This window comes from Chrysochloris asiatica, unplaced genomic scaffold, assembly GCF_000296735.1.
Source record: "Chrysochloris asiatica unplaced genomic scaffold, ChrAsi1.0 scaffold00081, whole genome shotgun sequence".
NCBI lineage: Eukaryota > Metazoa > Chordata > Mammalia > Afrosoricida > Chrysochloridae > Chrysochloris > Chrysochloris asiatica.
In genome coordinates, this window is record NW_006408599.1 from 966,995 (window position 1) to 990,598 (window position 23,604).

Here is a 23,604-nt window from a genome sequence, read left to right on the forward strand (position 1 = left end):
TGGGTCCACAGAAGCCCTCTGAATATTGTGAGGCTAACTCGCCGCTTCATTGCTGCTTTTACCCCATTTCTCCCCAACGGTGATGCATGTGTTTACCAATCCGAGCGTGCATTTCCACCGAGTCTCAGTTTTGGGGGGTAGGCTCTCTCTTGAAAGCTTGTAAGCCAGTCACTTCTTGCCTCTGTAGCCCCCCATTTTGGGTAGCCAATGTCCAAGTTACCCATCCCTATCTACCCTGTGTATCGAGGGGGTGGGAATGATCTTCGCTATAAATATTTGTTCCCTCTTTTGAGCTACTGCATCCATAGGTATAGGTCAAGTTCATAAAATTGGATCAGATTACTCTTTTTTACCTCTTCTTTCTTCTTCTAGTCGAGTTCTGATCATCCAGCCATTGAAGCCAGGTCAAGTGGGTATTATGTGCAAGTGTGGGTATGCTTGTGCATATGCACACACTTATTAGCTGGACGCTTCACTCTCCACTCTAGTCCTCTGTGGTTATGTCACTGACTCTGGGCCTAGGAGTCCCCAGGTCTTGCCATACTTCTGGCCAACCAGGTCTCCACTTGGGTTCACAGGAATCTATTGAACATGGTAGGACTTAGCTCGTAGCTTCATTGTTGCTTTCCCCTCACTTCCCCCTATCAGTGACCAACGTGGTCACAGTCAGAGTGCATGTCTGCTTGTGTATTCTCATTGAGTCTTAGTCTTGGAAGGGGGTTTGCCCTGAGGGGACCCGACAACTTGCCTTGATGTCTCCTGGGTGAGCAACTTGCTTGTTCTTGTAGTAGTCAATCGGACTGCCGTTATTGTTTTGTATTTTTCCTGTCGGTCTTTCTTTCAAGAAGTATCTTCTGTTCTTCTAGCAGCTCCAGGCTGGTCTGCTTGTCCTTTCAGGTGGAAATTTCCCACCTCAGAAAATTCTGGATGGGATTCAGGATTCCACCTATGTCTTTATGCAATGCAGAGGCTCTGCAGGAAACCTCCCTCACTGGGCATGTTGTAGCCTCATTTTACGTATTCCAAACTGTAACAACAACAATCACTTATAGGCAGAAGATGGACTTACAAACTTTCTATGGTGATATTTCTGGCTATTCCTGTCTCTCCCCCTTAAGTGTCTATTTTATAATGGTATGCAAGGGAAACCAAGATTCAAAAGACAGTCCAGCATCTTAATATTATTTCCCCTCTTTTACCCATTCAAACCATGCCTCAATCCCTGTATCCCAGAGCCCTGTTGTTCCAAGGTTGTGCATATATCATTATATACCTCTGTCCCACTCAGCCCATGAAACCTGCCTAACTGTTCACCCATCCGCCTTGTTCTTCCATTCCCCTCCCCCGAGCATCAGTTCCTTAAGCACAAATAGGCTCAAAGGACGTGTAATGGTTTCAGCTCTTGTTTGAGCCTGGCTGATGTGCAAGTCTGTTGTTAGTCTGTCGGGATAAGAGGCATAAGGAGTTTGGGTCAAACACAGGTATGCTCATGAAGGAGGAACTTTATTTGTGCCAAAGATGGGTCAAGGTAGATTTGTTGAAATAATTTACTTAATCAATAAGTAACATGAACCGATTAAGCAAGTAGCCCTGGTAACACAACAGTTAAGTGCTTGACATATCATCCAAGGTTGATAGTTTGAGTCCACACAGTGGATCTGCTCCCATGAAGATTATAGCCTAGAAACGTCTATAGGTTACTTCTGCTCTGTCACATGGGGTCACTGTATGTCAAAAATGAACTCCACAGCACTGAACAACAGCAGGGGTTAAGCACATGGGTTTTGGAATCAGGCTGACTTGGATTTGATCCTGACTAAGGAACTCTGGTAGCATAGTGGTTGCGAATCGGGCTGTGAACCGCAAGGTCAGCAGTTTGAAACTACCAGCTGTTCCTTGGGAGAAAGATGAGGCTTTCTATTCCCGTAAAGATTTACAGCCTCAGAAACCCTGTACAGTGTCACTATGAGTCAGTTCTGACTCCACGGCACAGAACCACCACCACCATGGAATTCTGGTGCAGCACTGTAGGATAAGGCACCGGACTGCTGCTGATTGGAAGGTCAGCACTTCAAACTCACCAGGCGCTCCTCAGAAACCCTATACAAGATCACTATGAGTTGAAAGTGACTCTGCAGCACTTAGCAATAACGACAACAAGGCCCTTCCTAGTTTTATGACCTTGGTCAAATCTCTCAAAGCTTTAGATTTCTTATTTGTAAATAGGGTTCATAGTAGTATCTTTCTCACAGATTGGTGTGAGGACTAAATGAGATGCATGTGAAGTGTTTAACACATAGTATCAAAAGTCCTAACCCAACCCACTGCTATCAATTGATTCTGACTACATTTGATACTTCAAAATGCAAGCACGTCTTTTTCCTTCTGCCTGGAATCTTCTAACTCAGCTTGATCATCCACTCTGTCCTCCAGGAAGCTGTCTTACCAACACTCCCTGCTCTGTAACCTCTGTAGCATATTCCCTTCCCAAATCTTTTTGCAATATCTTGTTTGGAAGTTTCTCTGCTTTGTGAACTCTTTGATAACGAGGACAGTCTTGTCTGTATCCCTAACATCAAAACTTGAACGCATTGTAGCCTTTTTTTTTTTTTAACCTTTAGTGAGCTATGAATAGCTTTGAGATTCTTCCCAGCATATTGCATGCATGCTTTTAAGAAACTCAAAGACTTGTTGAAGCCCCCAGTTGTTCACAGACACCATTGTTAGCAACATCTGCAGCCATTTTTCATCAATAAGTACATGAATTTCTGGATAAACCCATGGTCAATTCAGACTCAAGTCACCCCATGTAGGGTTTCCAAGGCTGTAAGTCTTTATGGGAGCAGAAAGCCTCTTCTTTCTTCTGAGGAACAATAGGTGGGTTGGTTAGCAGCCCAATACATAACCCACTACACCACCAGGGCTCTCTGGTCATGTGTAACTTACTTACTACATGACCAGGGCTTTCTGAATGTTGTTATTGTTAAGTGCCATCAAGTCGGTTCCTACTCATAGTGACCCTATATAGGGGTTCCCAAGGAGCAGCTGGTGGTTTTGAACCACTGGTCTTGCGGTTCAAACTGACTTTGTAGTCCAGTGCTTACCCTATAGCACCACATCAGGACTCCAGGGCTTTCTGGATAGCAGCTACTAAATATATTGTTTGTTGTCTTCATCATCATCAAAGTTAACTATGTGTTGAAGGAGCCCTGGTGTGCTGTAGGATAAGCACTGTACTACTAACCATAAGGTTGGAAATTCAAACCCACCAACAGCTCCATGGGAGAGAGATGAGACTTTCTGATCCTGTAAAGATCGACAGTCTCGGAATTCCTACACAGCTTCCTGGAGGAGGCAGTGGATGATCAAGCTGAGTCAGAAGATTCCAGGCAGAAGGCATAAGACGTGTTTGCTGTTTGGGGCATCAGATGCAGTCTGATGGCAATGGTGCACAGAGTGCAGGGTGTAAGTGACTCGACATTTGGCAGACTAGGTTGTTGTTAATTGTCGTTGAGTCAGTTCCGACTCATAGCGACCCTATATAGGGTTTCCAAGGAGTGGCTGGTGGGTTTGAACTACTGACCTTGTGGTTAGCAGTCCAGTGCTGATCCTACAGAATCACCCCAGGACTCCAGATTGAGTTGACAGAGGTAGATTTGTGGAGGGTCTCTAAGGTCAGACTTGGAGCTTAGACTTGATGTTGTGGTTCATGAAAAAATATGGTCAGAGTTGTTTTGTTTTTGTTTTTCTCTTTCTAAATCCCTCTGGTTTCAAGAAGATGAGACCCTGGAAATGGGGATATGAGGAGAGGTTGGTGGAGTCCTAATCTAGGTGAGAGATAAGGCCCTGAAATAAAACCGTGACAATGGGGACTAAGGAAGAAGAGGGGAAAAAATAAATTTAGAAACGCACATGGAGGACTTGATGACCAGTTGGATGTTGAGGAGGGGGGAGTACAGCTGCTTTTCTTATGGGCTTACCACCAGGTTAGACACCATTGGAGAGCCTGAGAGAAGACAAGTATGCCAAATTGTTCCCAACCCCAGAAGTATGTAGTGATAGATAAGGTTTACATGGATTCATGAACTAACAGTGCAGACAAATTATAAGCACAGTAAGTGCTAGAGGCATCGGGAAGGTGATCATGGTGGCCTGAAGTGGTTATGAAGCTTTCCATGTCAGTATAGCTAATGAGCAATCTTTAGTTCTTATCTTACTTGACCTCTCACACTGTTCACCACACCTTTTGTCTTGAGAAACTTTTCTTTTTGCTTTTTATGGCACACGCTGGTTATCTTCAGTCTCTCTGGAACCTTTGTCTCAGTCTGTGTTTAGTAAGTTCCCCTTCATCTCTCAGCACGTGATGTCCTGTTACAGTGCTCCTGGCACTGGGCTACAGCCCCACAGAAGCTGGCCTTAGCTCACACTACTTTCCTCTTTTCCCCTGGGTTTCAGTCAACCTACCGAGAACACTGAGGTTTCAGTTAGTTGCATTAGAGCTCTTAGTTACTAATTAGCAGAGACAGGTCTAGAACTCTCTGGTCTTCTGACCCTGAATTCAGTGCTTATTCCAAAAGAGTCTGAAGAAGAGAATGGGAAGATGACTCCCAGACTTAGATTCTAGAGACCTGGGAGGATGGTGCTGACCTTGAGACAAGTGGGGACTGGAGCCTCTGAGAACCATTTGTTGAATTTTAATTGCCCTGTGAACATCTGAGCAGCACCCCAACGTCTCTATGCAGGGAACACAGACTTGAGCTACAGATGGGCCCTTAGCCTCAGGGGGCTCAAGCAGATGATTTTAAAGAAGTACTTTAAAAGACGTAGGAGTATGATGTCCTGGGACCTATTTAAGATTGTGCTCATCTGTATCCCAGCATGCTGCCTGGCACACCCATAAATTTGTAATGAATAGGTTAGTGAAAAGATGGGGTTTTCCAAACTGAATGGAGAGTTTATTTGGTTGTCATGAGGCTGGCAAGGATGAAGGGTATCAGTAAGGATGATAAGTCATCAGGTTGTTGAAGAAGTGCATTGATTTAGTAGTGCAAGTATTGTTCCTACAGCGTGGCCATCGCAGCCAGCAAAGTGGTCTGGGTCTTTGCTTGGACGCCCTGCTTTGGAGAGACTCCACTTCTAGCTCTTTCCCCCTTCTCTGTAGCATTTAGCAGCTGGAAGAAAATAACATATGTTGTCTCTCTTTGTATTTACAACTACAGGATTAACAATTTATAGCCCATTGGATGCAAAGAAAATGAGTGAATTGCTATAAATTATAAATAGAAGTTGCTAATGCTAATAGAGTGTGTAACATATGCCTCATTTTGGCACAGCTTTGAAATAATGTAAATGATTTAAAGGGCTTGAGTCTGTTTGCCTTCATTTTAATTTGGAGGAGTTGGAAGGCTACTATTGAGCCACCACATTTCATCAGTAGTGCTCTGTTTTCCCATTGGAACTTAGGCCCCTCAACGTGCAGTAGATACACATTCTGAGTAACTGATTTTCCTTTTTAAAGCGGGACAATCGAATTATTTCATTTAATGTGTTGGTATTTCTTTTCATTTGGACTTTTAATAAGCAGGTTCTAAATATGAATGAACATGGCCTCATTTATTTTTTCTGAAACAAAGTCATCTGAGTTATCCTAAAGCACCACACCAGGACGGCCATAGGGTCGCCACGAGTCAAAATTAACTCACTAGCACACAACAACAACAGTAACTAACAGCAATCTAGGGCTTTAAGGCCAGAGGTTCTGGGACTAGGGGCTAGAGGCTAGAGACCTTCAGGGACTGAGGTGACTCAGCCCAGGCCTTCATGGTGACATGATCTCTTAGCCTGACTTTTCTCTAAACCTGCTCCTTCCTTCTATTTCAGCAACTTTGACTTCTCTGTGCACATAGCCAAGCACCACTTGCAGCTCTGACTATTGATTTCTCCCAGTTTCAGAGCCAGCAAGGTTCCCTAACTTCTCTGAACTCCAAATGCCTGAAAGAGAGTCTGATTATGTCATCTTGAGACTGACGACCACTCCTGATTTGTTCACTTATTCACTCAAATGGTCTTTATTGTGTTCCAGGACTGACTCGAGGTTTGCAATTTTTAGAGAAAGGGAATTCAGAGACTTGAACTCAAAACCTGATTTTGTTCCTTACCTTGGGCTCATTACATTACCTCCCTTAACCAGAATTTTCTCATCTGTAAAATGGGGATAATGCTTTATTATGGTATTTATTAGTTCTGGTATGGTGCTGTGGGTTAATGCGCTGGACTGCATGGTCAGTTTGAACCACAAGGTCAGTGGGTCAAGCTCACCAGTCATAGTTATGAGAATTAAAGTGAAATGGTACCTGTAGAACCACAAATATAGTGCCTGTTACATTGAATCATAACTACCACTCACTAGTAGCAGTGACTCTAACAATTTACTTAACCTGTGTGAGTTGGGTTCTTCATGTATAAAACGGGAAGGAATATACATTAGTATATTACTTTGTGTGCTTATTTTGAAGATTAAGTCAGTTGATGTATAACAGGGTGCTAGGAAATTGTACACAATAGACACTTAGTATGATAACCCTGCTTCTTATTATTACTGTTCATTGCATTTTTTTCTCTTTCTTCTAGTTCCCATTTGGTAGACGCTTGCCTTGTGATATCTACTGGCATGGAGTTTCATTTCATGACAATGACATATTCTCCGGTCAAGTGAACAAGTTTCCAGGTATCTGTTGTGATGATTGTTGGCATTTAGAAACATTTCTGTGGCTGAGACTCAGGATGCACTCTTCTACAAAAACATGGCAGTGTTTTCAGATCAAATTCAAGGGCTCTTAATTGGGAATTGCTGCCTCCCCTCTGCTTCTGGGAGAGAAGTTAGCTCAGAGATAATCAGGACTTCAACTACTAACAGTTTAAAGATTGGAGGGCCAAAAATATGAAAAGAAGACCTTCTTTGTCTCATTCCACTGGATTAAGAACATGATTTTTTTACCTCTCAGATTGTAGATGTCATATAGACATATAACTTGGGAGCTATAGTCTCAAAATGAAAAGCTACATTTCACTTGAATGATTTGCAGGAAACAGAAGTACTAAACTTCTAGGACTATGGAGTGTCAACCTAATGTTTCCTTCTAAGCATTGTGTTTGGAGACACCAGTCTATATGCTAAATACTATAGGCTGCACGCAGCTTCTGCCTTTGACCTAAAGGTCATTATCTCAGTGAGATTTCCCCTACGTAGAGGACTCCATGTGCCAGAACCACCACTCCACATTCGCTCCTCACACACCTTTTTATCTTAAAAACCTCTCTCACCTTCTTTGGCTACGATTGCTGTTTTCATGAATTTTGATGGCTGAGTGAAGAGAACAAGTGTAGTGGGAATGCTTAGAGAGAAGGAAACATTAGGTTGAGATTTTCCACTTATTAAAAAAAAATTGTAATGTAAAATGCCATATGACACAGCAATCCCTCTACTTGGTGTATGTCCTCAAGAAATAAGAGCCTGAAATGAACAGATGTATGCACACCTATGTTGATTGCAGCCTATTCACAATAGCAAAGAGATGGAGACAGTGTAAATATCCATCAACAGAAGACACACCTCATAGTGTGAGTGACCATGGAGAGAACATAATACTGAGTGAAATTTGTCAATCACAAAAAGACAAACATTGTATGAGGCCACTGTTGTAAAAGGTCAAGAAAAGGTTTTCATGCTAAAAGAAACATTCTTTGATGACTACCAGGGGTGGGAGGGGAGGGAGAGTAATTCACTGGCTAGAAGGTAGACATATGTTAACTTGGGTGACAAGGAAGGCAATAGATAACAACACTAGTAAGATATACTCACTTGGAATGGTCAACCATTCAAGATCCAAAGGGCAGCATTGACCTAAGGAAGAAATTCAAAAGGAAAAAGACAAATTGTAATGTGTTGCACAGACTGTAATCGTTGTTGCTGTTAAGCACTGTCAAGTCAGTTCTGGCTCATAGCAACGCTGTATAGGATTTCTGAGGCTTTAAATCTTTGCAGGTGCAGAAAGCCTCATAGAAAGCCTCATTTTTTTCCCTGCAGAGCAGCTTGTGGGCTCGAACTACTGACCTTCTAGTTCCAGTACTTATCTTATGGAGCCACTGTCCTCCCATATTATTATACAAGAACTAATAATTTTTTAAAAGACCATCATCCTAAATCCCATTCTTCATTTAACAAAAAAAACAAAGTGAATAGTTTCTATTTCTAGCCATGCTTATTTATCGGTTTTACATGGTTGCAGTTTTTCAGTCAATATAAGCTGCATTCTCTTAGCATTCATTATATCCTTCATGCTTACTTTAAAGCTTGGTCTTTTCCTTTGGCACTTTATTCCATGTCTTTAAGAAAAGACCCCTCTTGATGTTACCAGGAGCCTTGTGTGCCACAATTAAACTCCTGGCTTCTAACCAAAAAGGTGGGAGGCTTCCGAGGGAGAAAAGACCTGGTGATGTGCTCCTGACCTTTTCTCTGTCTCAGAGGGTCTGAAGAGTCAGAACTGACTCACTGGCGCACAGCAACAACAGTGGCGTCGTACCCACTAGGGATTGTCAAGTAAGCATTCAGCTTCACAAAGTCACTTCCTTGGCCACACATGGCCATATTCACCTAGAAGGCCACGAGGCAGGAAGGGCTGCTTGCCAGCCAGCCAGTGTCAGACACGACTCTTCAGTGAGAGTCTTTTGCAACAGTTCCGTGGGCTAGTCTACTGCCCCCATAAGTGAACATTCAGGTACAAGAAGAGAAGACCTCCATCGATGGATGTGGGTCTGCCTTGGCTTAGAAGCCTCGCAGCCATATCTTTGTAATGACCTCATAGCACGGCTTCCAGAGTTGTTGTAAGGATCACGTGAAATTACAAAAATCACTCCACTCAAAAACACAACTATGGATTCCTACCGGGTATTTATGTCACTTAACCAATTAGGGATCATTTTAATCATGCTCTTTTTTGTCTAGTAACACAATTGACATCCTAACTTTATTGGTTTCTAGGGGAACAGAGTTAGAAACTTGACCCAAAGTCAAATTTGTCCTTAGAGAAGGAGAAAATGGTTTTTTTCTGTTTCCTTTTTGTATTTTTAGAGGACAAGAAGGATTCTTTTTTTTCAGACTCTGAATTTTAATATACATTTTTCCTTTTAGCATCATCAAAACTCTAGATAATACTATGCCTGGTTAGAGTAGCCGACATGGAATTTATTTATTTTTCTTTATTTGGAAGAATAAATGAAACACGAATTATCGTGTAGTCTTGTTGTTGTTGTTAAGTGCCACAAGAATGATTCTGGAAGCAAGGATTTTTGCACACTAGTCTAAAGGAATAGTTACTATCCTGGTCTCATTGATTAGAAAATGGGACTTTTTGGTGCCTCTAAAAGATCTTTTTGGGATATTGGGAAAGCATAGTTTGGAAGGGCACAACCCAATGAATAAGGACAGAGCTCTTTAGACATGAATTATCAGATGAGGCTTCATTTACGTTTTCCCCATTTCCTCATGCCTTATCTAATACTGAGAGTAGGAAAAAAAGAAGTAGCTATGGCTTTACATTGGAACACAAATGAGAAATACAGAAAAATTAGCCCCAAAGGACTCGTTTCATTAAAGGTGTTATAAGAATATTCATTCCAGAGAAGCAAGTTTGTCCCATCCCATATTCCACATGCCAGTGATTGGAACGTATAATTTTCCACTTTACTAGTAGCAATTAATTAGCTCTAATGACAAAGCAAGCTCTGGAAACTCCAGGTGAAGGAACAGTGCAGCCACACCCACTCCCAGGTGAAAGCCAGCAACCCTCAGCAATGGATAATTAAAGATCAGTCTCTCCCGAGGCCACTGTTTATGCCGAATCTCATCTTCTGTCTCTGATATACTCTATTGTTCTAAAAATGCATTTCCAATGCACTGTACATTATTCAGAGTGCTAGTGGATGTGCCAAAAAATAGAAACACTACATGCTGAGTAAACTGGGAACTTTTGGATATGCGTGTGGAAGTAATTTATTTTGTTGTGTCAGCATGTTAGATTTTAGTTACTTTCTTGTTCAAAACATGTTATTATATCTTAACTGGTGAGTTATGACTTTCTAGAAAAGTAATCTGATTTAGATATGTCTTTGCTTTAAGAAAAATGTGCTCTGATGGTGCTGTGGTTCAGCAGTTGTCTGCTAACCAATAGATTGGCAGTTTGAACCTGCCAGCTTATCTGCGGGAGAAAGATGTGGCAGTTTGCATTTGTGAAGAATGTAGCCTTGAAAACCCTGTGGAGTAGTTCTCCTCTGTTCTATGGAGTTGCTACGAATTGGAATCCACTCAGTGGCAATGAATTGTTTTAAGGAAGTCCAGTTCACGTAGTCCCCGACTCACAACAAATTCTAGTTATGACAAAGCATACTTATGACCGTCCTTATCATTAGCATTATCTCCACATACAATGGTGCAGTGTCTCATTTGCTGATGTCATTCTCAGATGTTCACTTATGCATGTTCAATTTCACTGTTTACCATTTAACCCCCTGAAGTATTTATAAAGATACTGATACAAAGGAAATAATAATGAAAACTTAAATAAAAGGAGGTGTTCAGCTGTCAGTTCTCAACTTTCAAACTTTTTTTTTGTTGTTGTTGCGTTTCATGCTCTGAGAGCTATGGAAGCATAGGACAGGTGGTCCTGAGAGCCCACCCTGAACACCAGGAGGAGGGGGCCTTCTCTTAGAAAGGTACAGGGCTCCAGTGAGGACTCTATGGGGAGCAACCATGTATCAAGCCTTGGCCCCGGCTGTGGGGATACAAAGATCAGGAGAAAGGCATGGAGAGAGAAAGGTATAATACAGAACGAATGCTAGCTACAGGGAAACTTGGGGTGCTGTGGGAGTTAGGAGCAAGGGCATGCAACTGAGATTTGCTTCGGGGACAGTCAGGGTGCAAGATCCTGGAAAAGAGGACTTACATGTGATCTGAGGCTGCAGAGATGGGTGGGCCTTACCCTGGTGAGAAACAAAGGAGGAGAGTTGGTACAAAGGTGAAGAATGTTGAGATTGTATTGCTCATTCAGTGACGGGTACTGGCCCATTATGGTTAGAAAGGGTAGGGGCAGCAGAGAGGGACTAGAAGTACAGGAACTGAAGCAGAGTATTATTAAAGTCTGAAGGTCACAGGGAGCCACTGAGACATTTTTAAACTGGAGAATGACACGGGCAGCTTGCATTTTACAAAGAGCAGTAAGACGGGTGCATTGGGTGAAACGTTAAAAAGGAAGCAGAGACACAGCTAAGAGGCTGCAGCACTATCCAGACAGAAAGCACACCTTTGGTGTTAGGAGTTTTCCCAGTCGACAGGGGAAGTGCCACAATATCTGCCATCAAGGAACAGATCTTATTGAGAAAGCTAGGCAGGCAGTCAGCCTCAATAGAACCTGTCAGCAGCCGGATTCCTGACACTGGGCTCAAGTTGAAGGCAAGATTCCAGTTTTTTTTTTTTTTTTTCTCCCTAGGTTTCAGTTTTCATCATTGCTTCCTATTTTTATTGGTATCTTCATAAATACGGCAGTGATTTAAACAGTACAGTAGGTTTGGAGCAAACAGTGGTGAGGAGAAGCTTTGGGGAGAGTATAATGCAAAGGCCTCAGCTCTGTGCTTTGGGAAGGCAGCCACTTAGGCACCTGGAGCAAAAGACAGGTTGTTGGAACTTGGGGACAAGCAACTAAGTCTCAGAAGAAACTAGTCCCTGGGTGGTTCAAGTGGTTAACTCACTTGAATGCTAACTGAAAGGCTAGCAGTTTGAATTTACCCAGAGGTACCTTGTAAGAAAGCCTGGTAATCTACTTCCCCCTAAAAATCAACCATGGAAAACTCTCTGGCACACAGTTCTACTTTAACACGTATGGGATTACCATCAGTCAGAATGGACTCAACTGGCAACTGGTTTTCTCAGAAAAGCACACGAAAATCCTCCTTACCTAGTTGGGAGGCTACTTGGTGGTACAATAGTTAATCACACAACCACTAACTGAAAGTTTGGCAGTTCAAACCCACCCAGTTGCTCCTTGGGAGAAAGGCTGGTGATCTGCTCCTATAAAGATTACAATGTAGAAAACTGTATGGGGCCGTTCTACTCTGTCACATGGGGTCCCTTTGAGTCAAAATCTAGCAACAGCTGTCTAATTGGAGTATAAAGTTAGGTCGGACGTTTAGCAGAGAGGCCCTGATGGTTAGACCTAGAGTAGCAGCTTGTGCTTCACGTCAAAATGGGCCCTGGAGTCAAGGGACAGGGGTCACAGGGAGAAGTCAGGTGTCACAGCTGCTTAGAGAAGGGAGGCAGGGTTGGGAGCCTACAGCTAAGAGCCTCTCTTTCCCATGTTTACTGTGGGAACATGAACATGTGCTCTGGCTCAACTAGACACCCTCTTGCTCTTGTCATGGAATTAGTGTGAGATGACACTCCCATGTATAGGTCTGAGCCACCACCAGAGGCAGGGGTGCCAGCAGCTTCCACATGGGACACAGGGGACGATCAGGGACTGTGCCTTGCAGTCTTGAGTGGACGAACAGAGGTTTTGGTGGTAAGTGGATTGAAGGAGGCCTATGTGGGTGCTTCCTGGAGAGAAGCCTTCAGGCAGAGTTAATGTGAGCTGCCCACAATTTTTGGGCAGGAAGTGTCTGGAGAAAAGTAGCCATTGGTTTGTAGGCTGCTTCTTCATCTGGCCATAGAGAACTGCCTGGAAACACAAAGGTATGCTTGGAATCAGACCTATTAGCTCCTGTGATTATGCACATTTCAAAAGAAGACATTGTAGCTTTGAGATACATGTATTAGACTTTGAGGTCTACAAAATCTTTCTGGAACATTCAAACTAAGTGCCTCCACTTATAGCAATTCTGGCTGTATTGTGCCAAGTGTTTTTCTGAAAGTGAATCTTCCCCTGACACCATATCATCAAAATGCAGAAAAGACTAGGATGCTCTTTGGTCAGCTGACATCATCTACCTTGGTGTAAGGTGCTGTCTTCCTATTAATTAGGAAAGGAAAGGTTTTTTTTTTTTTAGCTTTAATGCTATAACTAGAATGTCAGTCAAACACTAGTCAAAATAGTTGAAGGTAAAAAGATGAAAAAATGTTTAAAAACTTTTTTTTTAAACTTCATGTTCAACTCCAGCATTTATAGCTCAAAGATTTTAATTGTGCGTGTGTGTGTGGGGGGGGGGGGACTGTAATTTTCTGAACTCATATTTATTTCTTGGAAAGCTCATAACAGTGTATTCAGTGAGTTTTCTTCAATATTTAAAAGACTATGTTAGAGCACAGTATATTGGTGCTTTTAAAGACCCTTTATGTCTTGCTTAATCCTTCCCATATCCTAAACAAGAATTAAGAATCTGGGCATTGACATTTTGAGACTGTGATCTTTAGATTTATTGCTCTTTTTAATATGCTGAGGAAAGCAAGAAGTTGATTTCTTAAAATCTTCATCCTCAGATGTTCACCATTTGTTTCTTGAACCTGAAAGCTTAGAGAAGCTGCATGCATTCGGATGGTGCCCATTTAGAAGGGGTGATACTTTGGACATGCCAAGCTGACATGTGACTTTGTATTTTTTATTTGAAAAATAAGTTTTGGTGGCTTCTAACTGCTGACCTTTCAGTTAGCAGTCAGTCGCTTTAACCACCACATCATCAGGACCCATATCTTATAAAAGATGTAATTAAGATCCAGTGACATAATTTATTATTTAAATTATATTTCACAAGCATTGTTAGTAAGAAACTATTTATTACCAGTCTATATCAGACATCATATTTTTAAATGATGTTTCATATATCATTTACCATAAAAATTATGAAATTTCCATCACCACTTGAAGAACAATCCCAAGATTTGGTGGTAGAAGAAGGCCCATAGTTCTATCATAAGATAAATTAGGCAGTCTCCCTAAGGAATTGTTGAATTTTTTAGAGCACTCAGGGAAAGATTGCATACGCGCTAGAAAAATTTTCAAAGATGGAACATGTGTAAGAGTAAGACTCATTCAATCCATGTATCTGATCAGTTTTTACTAAGCATTCTATACATCTCCTGGCGAGGCACTGTAGGATAAGCATGGAACGACTGACCACAAGATTGGCGGTTCAAACCTTCCAACTATTCCTTGGAAATCCTATCCAGGGCTGCTACAAGTTGGAACCAACTTGAAAGCACTTAACAAAAACAAAAAATAAAACTAAGTTTGCTAAGTCATTTTCTAGTGTTAGTAAAGAACTGTTTGGCTTCCCTCAAGGTGAAAGCTATTTACACCCTTCAGTTTGAGGCATGGCAGCAATTGAAAAAAATAATCATACAAAAAAAAAATTTTTTTTAAATTTATTGGCTTATAGTTTGCTAAGATATATACTGTTTCTTCTCTTGTCAGAGTTACTAAAGATGTTAAAAAAGAAAAAACAAAAAAACAAAAAAAAAAACCCAAACTAAAAAACAACATCACACCACTCTTCTCAAATGTGTTATAAGTGAGAAATTTCAATCCCTGCTGGGGCATATTAATTAGATCTGATTAATGTCACTGTCAAACTTAAAACTGAAGGACTTCCACTTGCATTTGCCTCCTTAAACTATGAATTATGCTCTACTCTCCTTTCCACTTCCTGTCCTCAATGCAAGGAGACAGATTTAATGTTGAAAGGTGTATGCCTTTTCTATTTTGTACCTTTAATACTCGCGAAAGCTGAAAACAAAGCAACTTAATTAAACTTCTCATAACATAGCTAGAGTCCAGTAGATCATATTATCCAGGGCATAAGATGGAAGGAAGCCCAGAAGTATGTATGGTGACCAACAATTAAAGAGGCTTTCAAGTGTAAGATATAAGTGCTTCACTTTATTCATTGTCTAGGGGCTGACAAGGAATGGAATAATAAACCAGGTGAAAATTCATTGAAGCTTCAAATTTTATAAGGAGGAAAAAAAATCAGTCTATTACCTCCAGTTTTTCATTAATTTGGTAGGCCTTTCCTAACCGTAAGTCACTGCTGTGGGGAACAACATATACCTTTTTTTATCCTAGCTGAAAAGAGTGAATATGTCGGGTGGGTGGTTTTCCCAAATAATGACTGTTTTATAGCTAGTGGCCCACTGTTGTTAAAACCTCACAGCTTCTCTTCTCCCCAGGCATGACGGAGATGGTGCGTAAAATCACTCTGAGCAGAGCAGTGCGAATCATGCAGGATCTCTTTCCTGATGAGTACAACTTCTACCCTCGCTCATGGATTCTACCTGACGAGTTCCAGCTCTTTGTTGCTCAGGTAGAATGGCCCTCCATCCTCATGACCTTTGAAATGCTATTATGGTTGCAACTGTGTCCTATGTGTCCCTGGCAGGGAAGGTGGGAGTTGCGGGAGGGGTCCCCAAGAAGCTGAGACTAGCTAAAGGAACGTCTTACCCAACAGTGTGGTAGGTACTGACTATGATCTTGGCAGTTTGTAGAATTAAATATGTGGGGTAACAGGAAACTAAATGGAAGAAGTCTCTGGGCTCCAGGAGATCTGATCTTAGAGCTGGTGTTTGGAGAGAGGACACTGGGAAGCTGGAGAGACAGCCGGAGCAGGGGGCTGAACAGTCAAGTGGACTGGGCTTTGTGGGAGAATCTTTAAGAAATGGTCTCCACAGCTTCTCACAGTCTGAAAAACGGAGGAGGAAATCCTTTTAAGTTCATTCTAGAATCAATTCCCAAATAGCCATTCCACATCAAAACAATACATTTGAGCAGGAAATAGTTTGGAGCCTTCACCACTGATTGTGAAATAGAACCAGTAGGGAAGCTGAACTCAGAATTACTTTACCATTTTGGTTCATTTTTTAAAGGTGTCATTTAGGACTACTTCAGAGTCCTTGCCAACAGATTCCAGAGGCCATACTATACATCTGAGGGTAACTATACAACAAATGTCTATTTAACTGCAATAAGGCAGATGCCATTTATTGGTCCAACTATATTCCAGGCATTGTGCTAGATGCTTAACATGGTTTCTTTTAATCCTCCCAGCAATCTTGAGAGGTTGATTTTATTACCTCCATTTTATGAATAAGGAAACTGAAGCTTTGAGAAATTAAGTGACTTGCTCGAGAAGTAGGATTGAAACCTAGATCTGATTCCATGGCCTATGGTCTTTATCGTCTATCTTGTTGCCTCCATAGTGTTTTGGATTTAATGTTGAATTATAAAACCCGTGTTTTAAAAGTATGATTGTTGTTGTTGTTAAGTGCCATCAAGTCGGTTCCGACCCATAGCGACCCTGTGGTTGTTAAGTGCCGTCAAGTCGGTTCCGACCCATAGCGACCCTGTACAGAATTTCCGAGGATGTACATCTTTACGGGATCAGAATGCCTAATCTTTCTCCCGCAGATCAGCTGGTAGTTTCGAACTGCTGACTTTGCGGTTTGTACCCCAATTCGTAACCACTACGCTACCAGAGCTACACAAAAACAGCTTAAAGCTGCAAGTTTTAAAAGGACACTTTCTATGGGATGGTGCTTACGTGGGCCTGTATATGTTTCATAATTTAAATAGGTTCATTTTATTATGTATAAATTATACTATAACAATGTAACTTTTTAAAATATGAAAGAAACGATCAGATGTTCCTCATATTTACCCCACAGCTTCACACTACCATTTATTCTCATTTCTAAAAACTCACTCTTAACTATTCTGCAAGACCTAATTTAAATGAGATACGTTTCATCTCTAAAACTGTAAGTCTTAACTAATCTGTGAAACCTAATTTAAATGAGATACTTCTCATCTCTAAAACTAAGTCTTAACTATTCTGCAAGACCTAATTTAAATGAGATACTTCTCATTTATAAAACTCTTAAGTCTCAACTATTCTGCAAGACTTAATTTAAATGAAATACTTCTCATCTCTAAAGCTCTAAGCCTTAACTATTCTGCAAGACCTAGTTTAATGAGATACTAACTGTGTCTTCAAGTAAGAAGAGTGTTGTTCCCATCATCCCCAGAAGTGCCTCTCCGTGGTCAGTCTCCTCAACCTTCCACCTCAGGCAACCACTCGTCTATATTCTCTCATTTAGTTTTGCTTGCTCAAGCAATTCACATATTCATAGAAATGGAATAATAAAGTATGTATGCTTTTCTAAAGCAGGGTTTTCTGAATTTACAAATTCATGCTTAATAGATACAAGTTATTTGCATCTATCAATGAATCAGTCCATTTCATCCAAAGTGTCAAATTTACCGACATTTGTAGTTAGGTGCTGTTGTGTTGGTTTCAACTCATAGACACCTATGCACAACAGAACATACATACACTGCCCAGTTCTGCATCAACCTAACAATTGTTGTTATACTCGAGCCCGTTTCTGCTGCAACTGTGCCAATTCATCTCATGGAGGGAGGGGAGACTTCCTCTTTTTCACAGACCCTCCACTATACCAATCATGATGTCCTTTTCCAGGGACTGGTCCCTCCTAATAATATGTCCAAAGTATAAGAGATCAAGTCTAGCCATCCTGGCTTCTAAGGAGTGTTATGGCTGTACTTCTTCCAGCACAGATTTGTTTGTTCTTCTGGCATCTGTGGTACTTCTAATATTCTTATCAACCCCAGAATTCAAATGCATCAATTCTTCTATGGTCTTCGTTGTTCATTTTCCAACTTTCACATATAAGGCTACTGAAAATACCATGGCTTGGGTCAGGCTTACCTTAGTTCTCCAATTGCCATCTTTGCCCTTGAACACTTTAAAGAGATCTTGTGTAGCAGATTTGCCTAGTGCGCCATGTCACTTGATTTTTTGATTGTTTCATCCATGAATGTTGATGGCGGGTTCAAGCAAAATGAAACCGTTGACAGCTTCAATCTTTTCTCCATTTACCAGTTGTGAGGATTTTTGTTTTCTTTACATTGAGGTACAACCCATACTGAAGGCTGTGGTCTGTGATCCTCACCAGTATTTTAAGTCCTCTTCACTTTCAGCAAGCGAGGCTGAATCATCAGCATATTGCAGATTGTTAATGAGTCTTCCTCCAATCCTGATGCTATATACTTCTTCATAAAATTCAGTTTCTCTGATTATTTGCTCAGCATGCAAATTGAATAATACGAACTGGACACACACCTTTCCTGATTTAAAACCATTCAGTGTCTGCTTATTCTGTTGGAATGACTGCCTCTTGGTCTATGTACAGGTTCCTCATGAGCACATTTAAGTGTTCCAAGATACTTATGCTCTGCAATATTGTCCATAGCTTGTCATGATCCACACAATCAAAAACCTTTGCATAGTCAATAAAGCACAGGTAAACATCTTTCTGGTATTCTCTTCTTTCAGCCAAGATCCATCTGACATCAACAATGATATCTCTCTTTCCGCATTCTCATCTGAATCTGGCTTGAACTGTTGGAAGTTCCCTGTCAATGTACTGTTGCAGCCAATTTTGGGTTATCTTTACCAAATTTTACTTGCATGTGATATTAATTATATTGTCTGATGACTTACACATTCCGTTGGGTCACTTCTCTTTGGAGTGGGCACAAATATGGATTTCTTTCCAATTATAGTTGGCCAGGTAGCTGTTTTCCAAATTTCTTGGCATAGAAGAGTGAGTACCTCCAGTTTTGCATCAATTTGTGGAAAGATTTCAATTTGTATTCCACCTAGCTCCCAGTGCCTTGTTCTTTGCCAATGTCTTCAATGCACCTTGGACTTCTTCCTTCAGGATCATTGGCTCTTGATCGTATGCTACATATAGAAATGGTTGAATGTGTTCATGAATATTTTCTTATTTTTAAAATTATTTGGGATATAGTGTATTTACTATTTCATTGCTTTTTATTTTTTGTTTTGACCAGTGTAACTAAAGGTTTATCAGTTTTATTGATCTTTTCAGAGAGTCAACGGGTGTTTTCATTGTCCCTCTTCTATATCATCTATGTCTGCTCTTTATTATTTCATTGCTGTATGTCTTTTGAGCTTAATTTGCTCATCTTTCTCCAGTCTTTTAAGAAACCTAAGATAGTTTGTATTTGTACGTTAAAGCTGTACATTGCTCTTTAAACACTGCTTTAGCTACATCTCAGATTTTGGTATACTGCATTTTCATCATAACTCAGTTCAAAATGTTCTCTAACTTCCCTTGAGGTTTGTACTTTAATTCATATGTTTTTTATAAGTGTATTTTTAATTTAAAAATAATTTTAGCATTTCCCAGTATCCTTAGTTATTGATTTCTAATTTAATTTTGATATCATAAAGCATATTCTGTATTATCTAAATCTCTTTAAATTTATTGAGAGTTGTCTTATGACCCTATCTTGGCAAATATATTTCATATGCACTTGAAAATAATGTGTATCTTGGAGTTGTTGGTATAGCAGTCAATAAAATTGGTACATAGTGCTGTTCACTTCTTCCTTACTGATTTATTGTCTATTTGTTCTATTACTGAGAGTGTGTGTTGACATTTTCAACTCTAGTTGTGGATTTATCTGTTTCCCTGTCTATTTCTGTCAGTTATTTAAAAACTGTGGTACAAACAGCTAAGTGTTCAGTTACGAATGAAAGGTTAACTGTTTGAATTCACCTAGAAGCAAGGCCTTGGGTGAATTCACTTGGAAGAAAGTCCTGGCCGTTTACTTCCAAAAGATTGTTGTTGTGTCAAGTCGGTTCTGACCCATAGCGACCCTGTATAGGGTTTCTGAGGGTGTAAATCTTTACGGGAGTAGAAAGCCTCATCTTTCTCCCACAGAGAGGCTGGTAGTTTCAAACCGCTGACCTTAAGGTTCGCAGCCCGATTCATAACTCGATGGCACTTAACAACAACAACAACGCTACCAGAGCTCCTTAGATTGTAGCCATTCCAAAACTCTTTGGAACTTTAAAGCACATGGAGTTTCCATAAGTTGAAATTGACTCATTGCCAACTAAGGTTATTAGCTTGATGATATGGTTACTTATGTAGTAATATTCATATACTGAAACAATGATCTGATATTAATGTAGTACCTCCAGTTTTCTTTGGCTTAACATTTATCTGGTATATCGTTTACCATTCTTTTGCTTTCAACTAAATCTGCATTTTTAAGAGGGCTTCTTTATCTAGTTTGACAATCTCTGTCTTTTAATTGTAGGTTTACTCCAAATGCACTTAATGCAATCATCAGTGTTGTTGGGTTCAAGTCTGCCAACTTGTTTTGTGTTTTTTTTTTCCCTATCTGTTTGGATTAGTTGGATGTATGGATGTATTTAGTGCTTTGGTCTCCTCCTTAAGCTTATTAGCTATTTATTCTTGAATGGCCAGAAAATACATGTACTTACATGTGTAGATTCTAGTTATACATATATCTGACCACTTGAAATTGTTCCACACTTCACTGATACTCTGCTCATTTTTTCTTAAAAGAATTGTTTCATTCTGGGGTATTTCTATTGTTTGTCTTCAAATTTACTCATTTCCCCCCCTCTTCTCTAATGCTTAATCTTCTGTTACTTTCCCATGCAGTATAGCTTCCATCTCACTCATTGTTGTTTTTGTTTCTGGGCATTTGATTGGGATTTTTTTTTTTTTTTTTTCATATCTTCCATATTTGTTCTTAAATTATTGAACATGTAGATATGTAGATTACAGCAGTATGGTTATCTTAATGTAATTGTTTACTAACTTTAATTTTCTTAGTTCTAAGCTGGGTTTGATTGATTGATTTTCCTTTTTATTTTGACTTGTGTTTTCCTGCTTCTTTTCATGTCCCATAAGTTTTGGATGGATACCAGACATTGTGAATCTTACCTTATTTGGATGTTGGCTATTTTTGTGTTCCTATAAATATTCTTGAACTTTGTTATGTTATGGGTTTCATTTATGTTGCTTGGAAACAGATTTATCCTTTTAGGTCTTGTTTTGAAGACTTTTTAGGCAGGACTGGAGAGTATTCAGTCTAAGGTTAATATTCCTTACTAGTGAGGCAAGAATCTTATGGGTACTCTACCCAAGACTCTCTGAATCATCTTCTGGCTGGTGAGAATCAACATGATTCCAAGCTCTGTGTGCACCAGGCACTGGAGCTTCTCATCCTTAGTTGGAAAGCTTGGCCTCAAGTTGTTTCCTGACCTGTACTGATCTGTACTTTGCTAAATACTCAAGGGAGCCCCTCTGTGGATCCCCATAGTTCTTTCTTTGTGTAGCAATCTTTTCTCCAATACTTTTCCTGAGAACGTTGTTATTCACCTTCCCTGACTCTCAGTTCCATTTCCTCCACTCAGGAAAGCCACTGGTCTCCATCTGAATTCTTGCTCCCTGTGCTTCTGCCTGGAATCTCGATTAAGGCAGTAAATCGAAACAATAATGTTGTTAAATGCTGTCGAGTTGGTTTCAGCTTACAACGAATGACTGTAGTGGGAGTCCTGGTGTGGCATTGTGGGCTAATGTGGCAGACTGCAAAGTTGTTTGAACTGCAAGGTCAGTGGTTCAAGTTCACCAGCTGCTCCTTGGAAACCCTGTACAGGGTTGCTATGGGTCGGAATCGACTCGACGGCACTTAACAACACCAACAACATAGTATTTGCAGGAGTCCTGGTGTGGTGCTGTGAGTTAATGCGCTAGACTGCAAAGCCATTTGAACTACAAGGCTGGTGGTTCAAGCTCACCAGTCACTCCTTGGAAACACTATACAGGGTTGCTATGGGTCAGAACTGAGTTGACGGCACTTAACAACAACAACATAGTGTTTCCAAGGAGTGGCTGGTGGGTTAATCTTACAGTGCCACACCACACAGTCATTGCTGTTATTAAGTGCCATCGAGTCGATTCCGACCCATAGCGACCCTGTATAGGGTTTCCAAGGAGCAGCTGGTGAGCTTGAACTGCTGACCTTGCAGTTCAAACGGCTTTGCAGTCTGGCGCATTAACCCACAGCACCACACCACACAATCATAGGGGGTAATATAATTTGTCCACGAATCACTGTCCTTTGTAGTCTGATGTCTGCTTTGAAAACTATTGTTTTATGTGTTCTGTACAGCTTTTGCTTGTTTAAAGTGAGATAAACCTAGTCTCTGTTACTCTATCTTGGCTGAAAGTGGAAGTATTCTAAATGAGTGATTGCATAATACTAATAGTAACAATTATTGAGATTACCTAATTAAAAACATTTTCAACAACCTTTGTTGCTGTCGTCAGACTCATAGCAACCCTGTAAAGGGTTTCCAAGGAGTGGCTGGTGGATTTGAACCACTGACCTTGCATTTAGCAGTCCAATGCTTATCCTACAGCACCACACCATAAAAGAGGAAACTGAAGCACAGGAAGTTAAATAATTTAACTAAGGTTACAAAGTTTGTAGGACTGATTCAAAAGTCAATAACTATACCCTCTGTTCCATAACATGGGAAGCCATTTTGAGGATCAACGAAAAAGAGGAAGACCCCCAGTGAGATAATTTGGCACTGTAGCAACAGCAATAGGCTCAAGTGTGGCAACAATTTTGAGACTGGTGCAGGACTGGGCATTGCTTCGTTCTGTTGTGCATAAGGTCATTATGAGTTGGTACTGACTCAACGGCACCTAACAACAGCAACAACATTTGAACATAAATGTATAAGTACAATAACATTCCAGAGAAAGGCGCAGAAAGAAGTGTGCTGGTTAAGTGTAGATGGAAGGAAAGAGAAAGCTTTCTAGTAGAGGGGACTCCGGACCTGATTTTGAAATAATAAGTTTACTTGTCTGGCTAGTCAAAGAAGAAAGAAGGACGTTTCAGGCAAAACCAATAACTCATACAAAGGCATACACACGTGAACAAGTATGATATATTAAAACGATAAGCAGTGTGGTATTACTGGAGCTGAAAAGAGGAGGGTTTGATAGTAGATGAAGTATGAGAAGCAGAGGCCAGATCATGGAGGAAATTAATGCCTGCTTAAAGAACTTAACAAGGGGGAAACCATGGAAGGGGCTTTAAGCAGGAGGAAGGGAATGTGATCAGATTTTAATATTAGAAAAGTAACCAACTCTGTTGGCAGAGTGTAGAGTAGGTTATGGAGGGTAGAGGAATAAGACCTATTGAAAAAGCTAATCTACTTGTCTAGGCAAGAGAGATATTGAGAGTTGTATTTAGATAGGCGTGGTGGTAGTGTAGAGAAAGGCAAAATATGAGGACTATTTAGAAAGCATAATCAGTATAAGTTGGAGATAAATTGAAGAGAGTGGTTTAGGCAGGACTGAGGCGTCTAAGAATCTGGCACAGTTGCCATTAGCCACAATGGGAAATCCAAGAGGAAGAGCAGAGTTGGTCAATAACATGAAGAGTTAACACCTTAGAGATGAGTAAGTACTTGCTAAACTATTGGCTCTCTGATTTTGACCATTTGTTGTTGTTGTTAGGTGCCATCGAGTTGGTACTGACCCATAGTGACCTTATGCACAGCAGAACGAAACTCTGCCCAGTTCTGGGCCAACCTCACTACTGTTGCCACGCTTGAGTCCATTGATGCTGCCACTTGGCCAATCCATCTCGTTGGGGGTCTTCTTCTTTTTCTCTGACCCTC

At 40.7% G+C, this 23,604-nt stretch overlaps 1 protein-coding gene across 1 annotated transcript in view; it reads left to right on the forward strand.

The window, feature by feature from the left end:
- Positions 1-23,604, forward strand: part of TTLL11 (tubulin tyrosine ligase-like family, member 11) — a 365,232-nt gene that overhangs the window by 83,884 nt on the left and 257,744 nt on the right. Inside the window, exons 2-3 of the mRNA XM_006865720.1 lie at positions 6,631-6,727; positions 15,212-15,345. Coding sequence (XP_006865782.1) covers positions 6,631-6,727; positions 15,212-15,345 — 231 coding nt within the window. The remainder of the gene's footprint in view (positions 1-6,630; positions 6,728-15,211; positions 15,346-23,604) is intronic.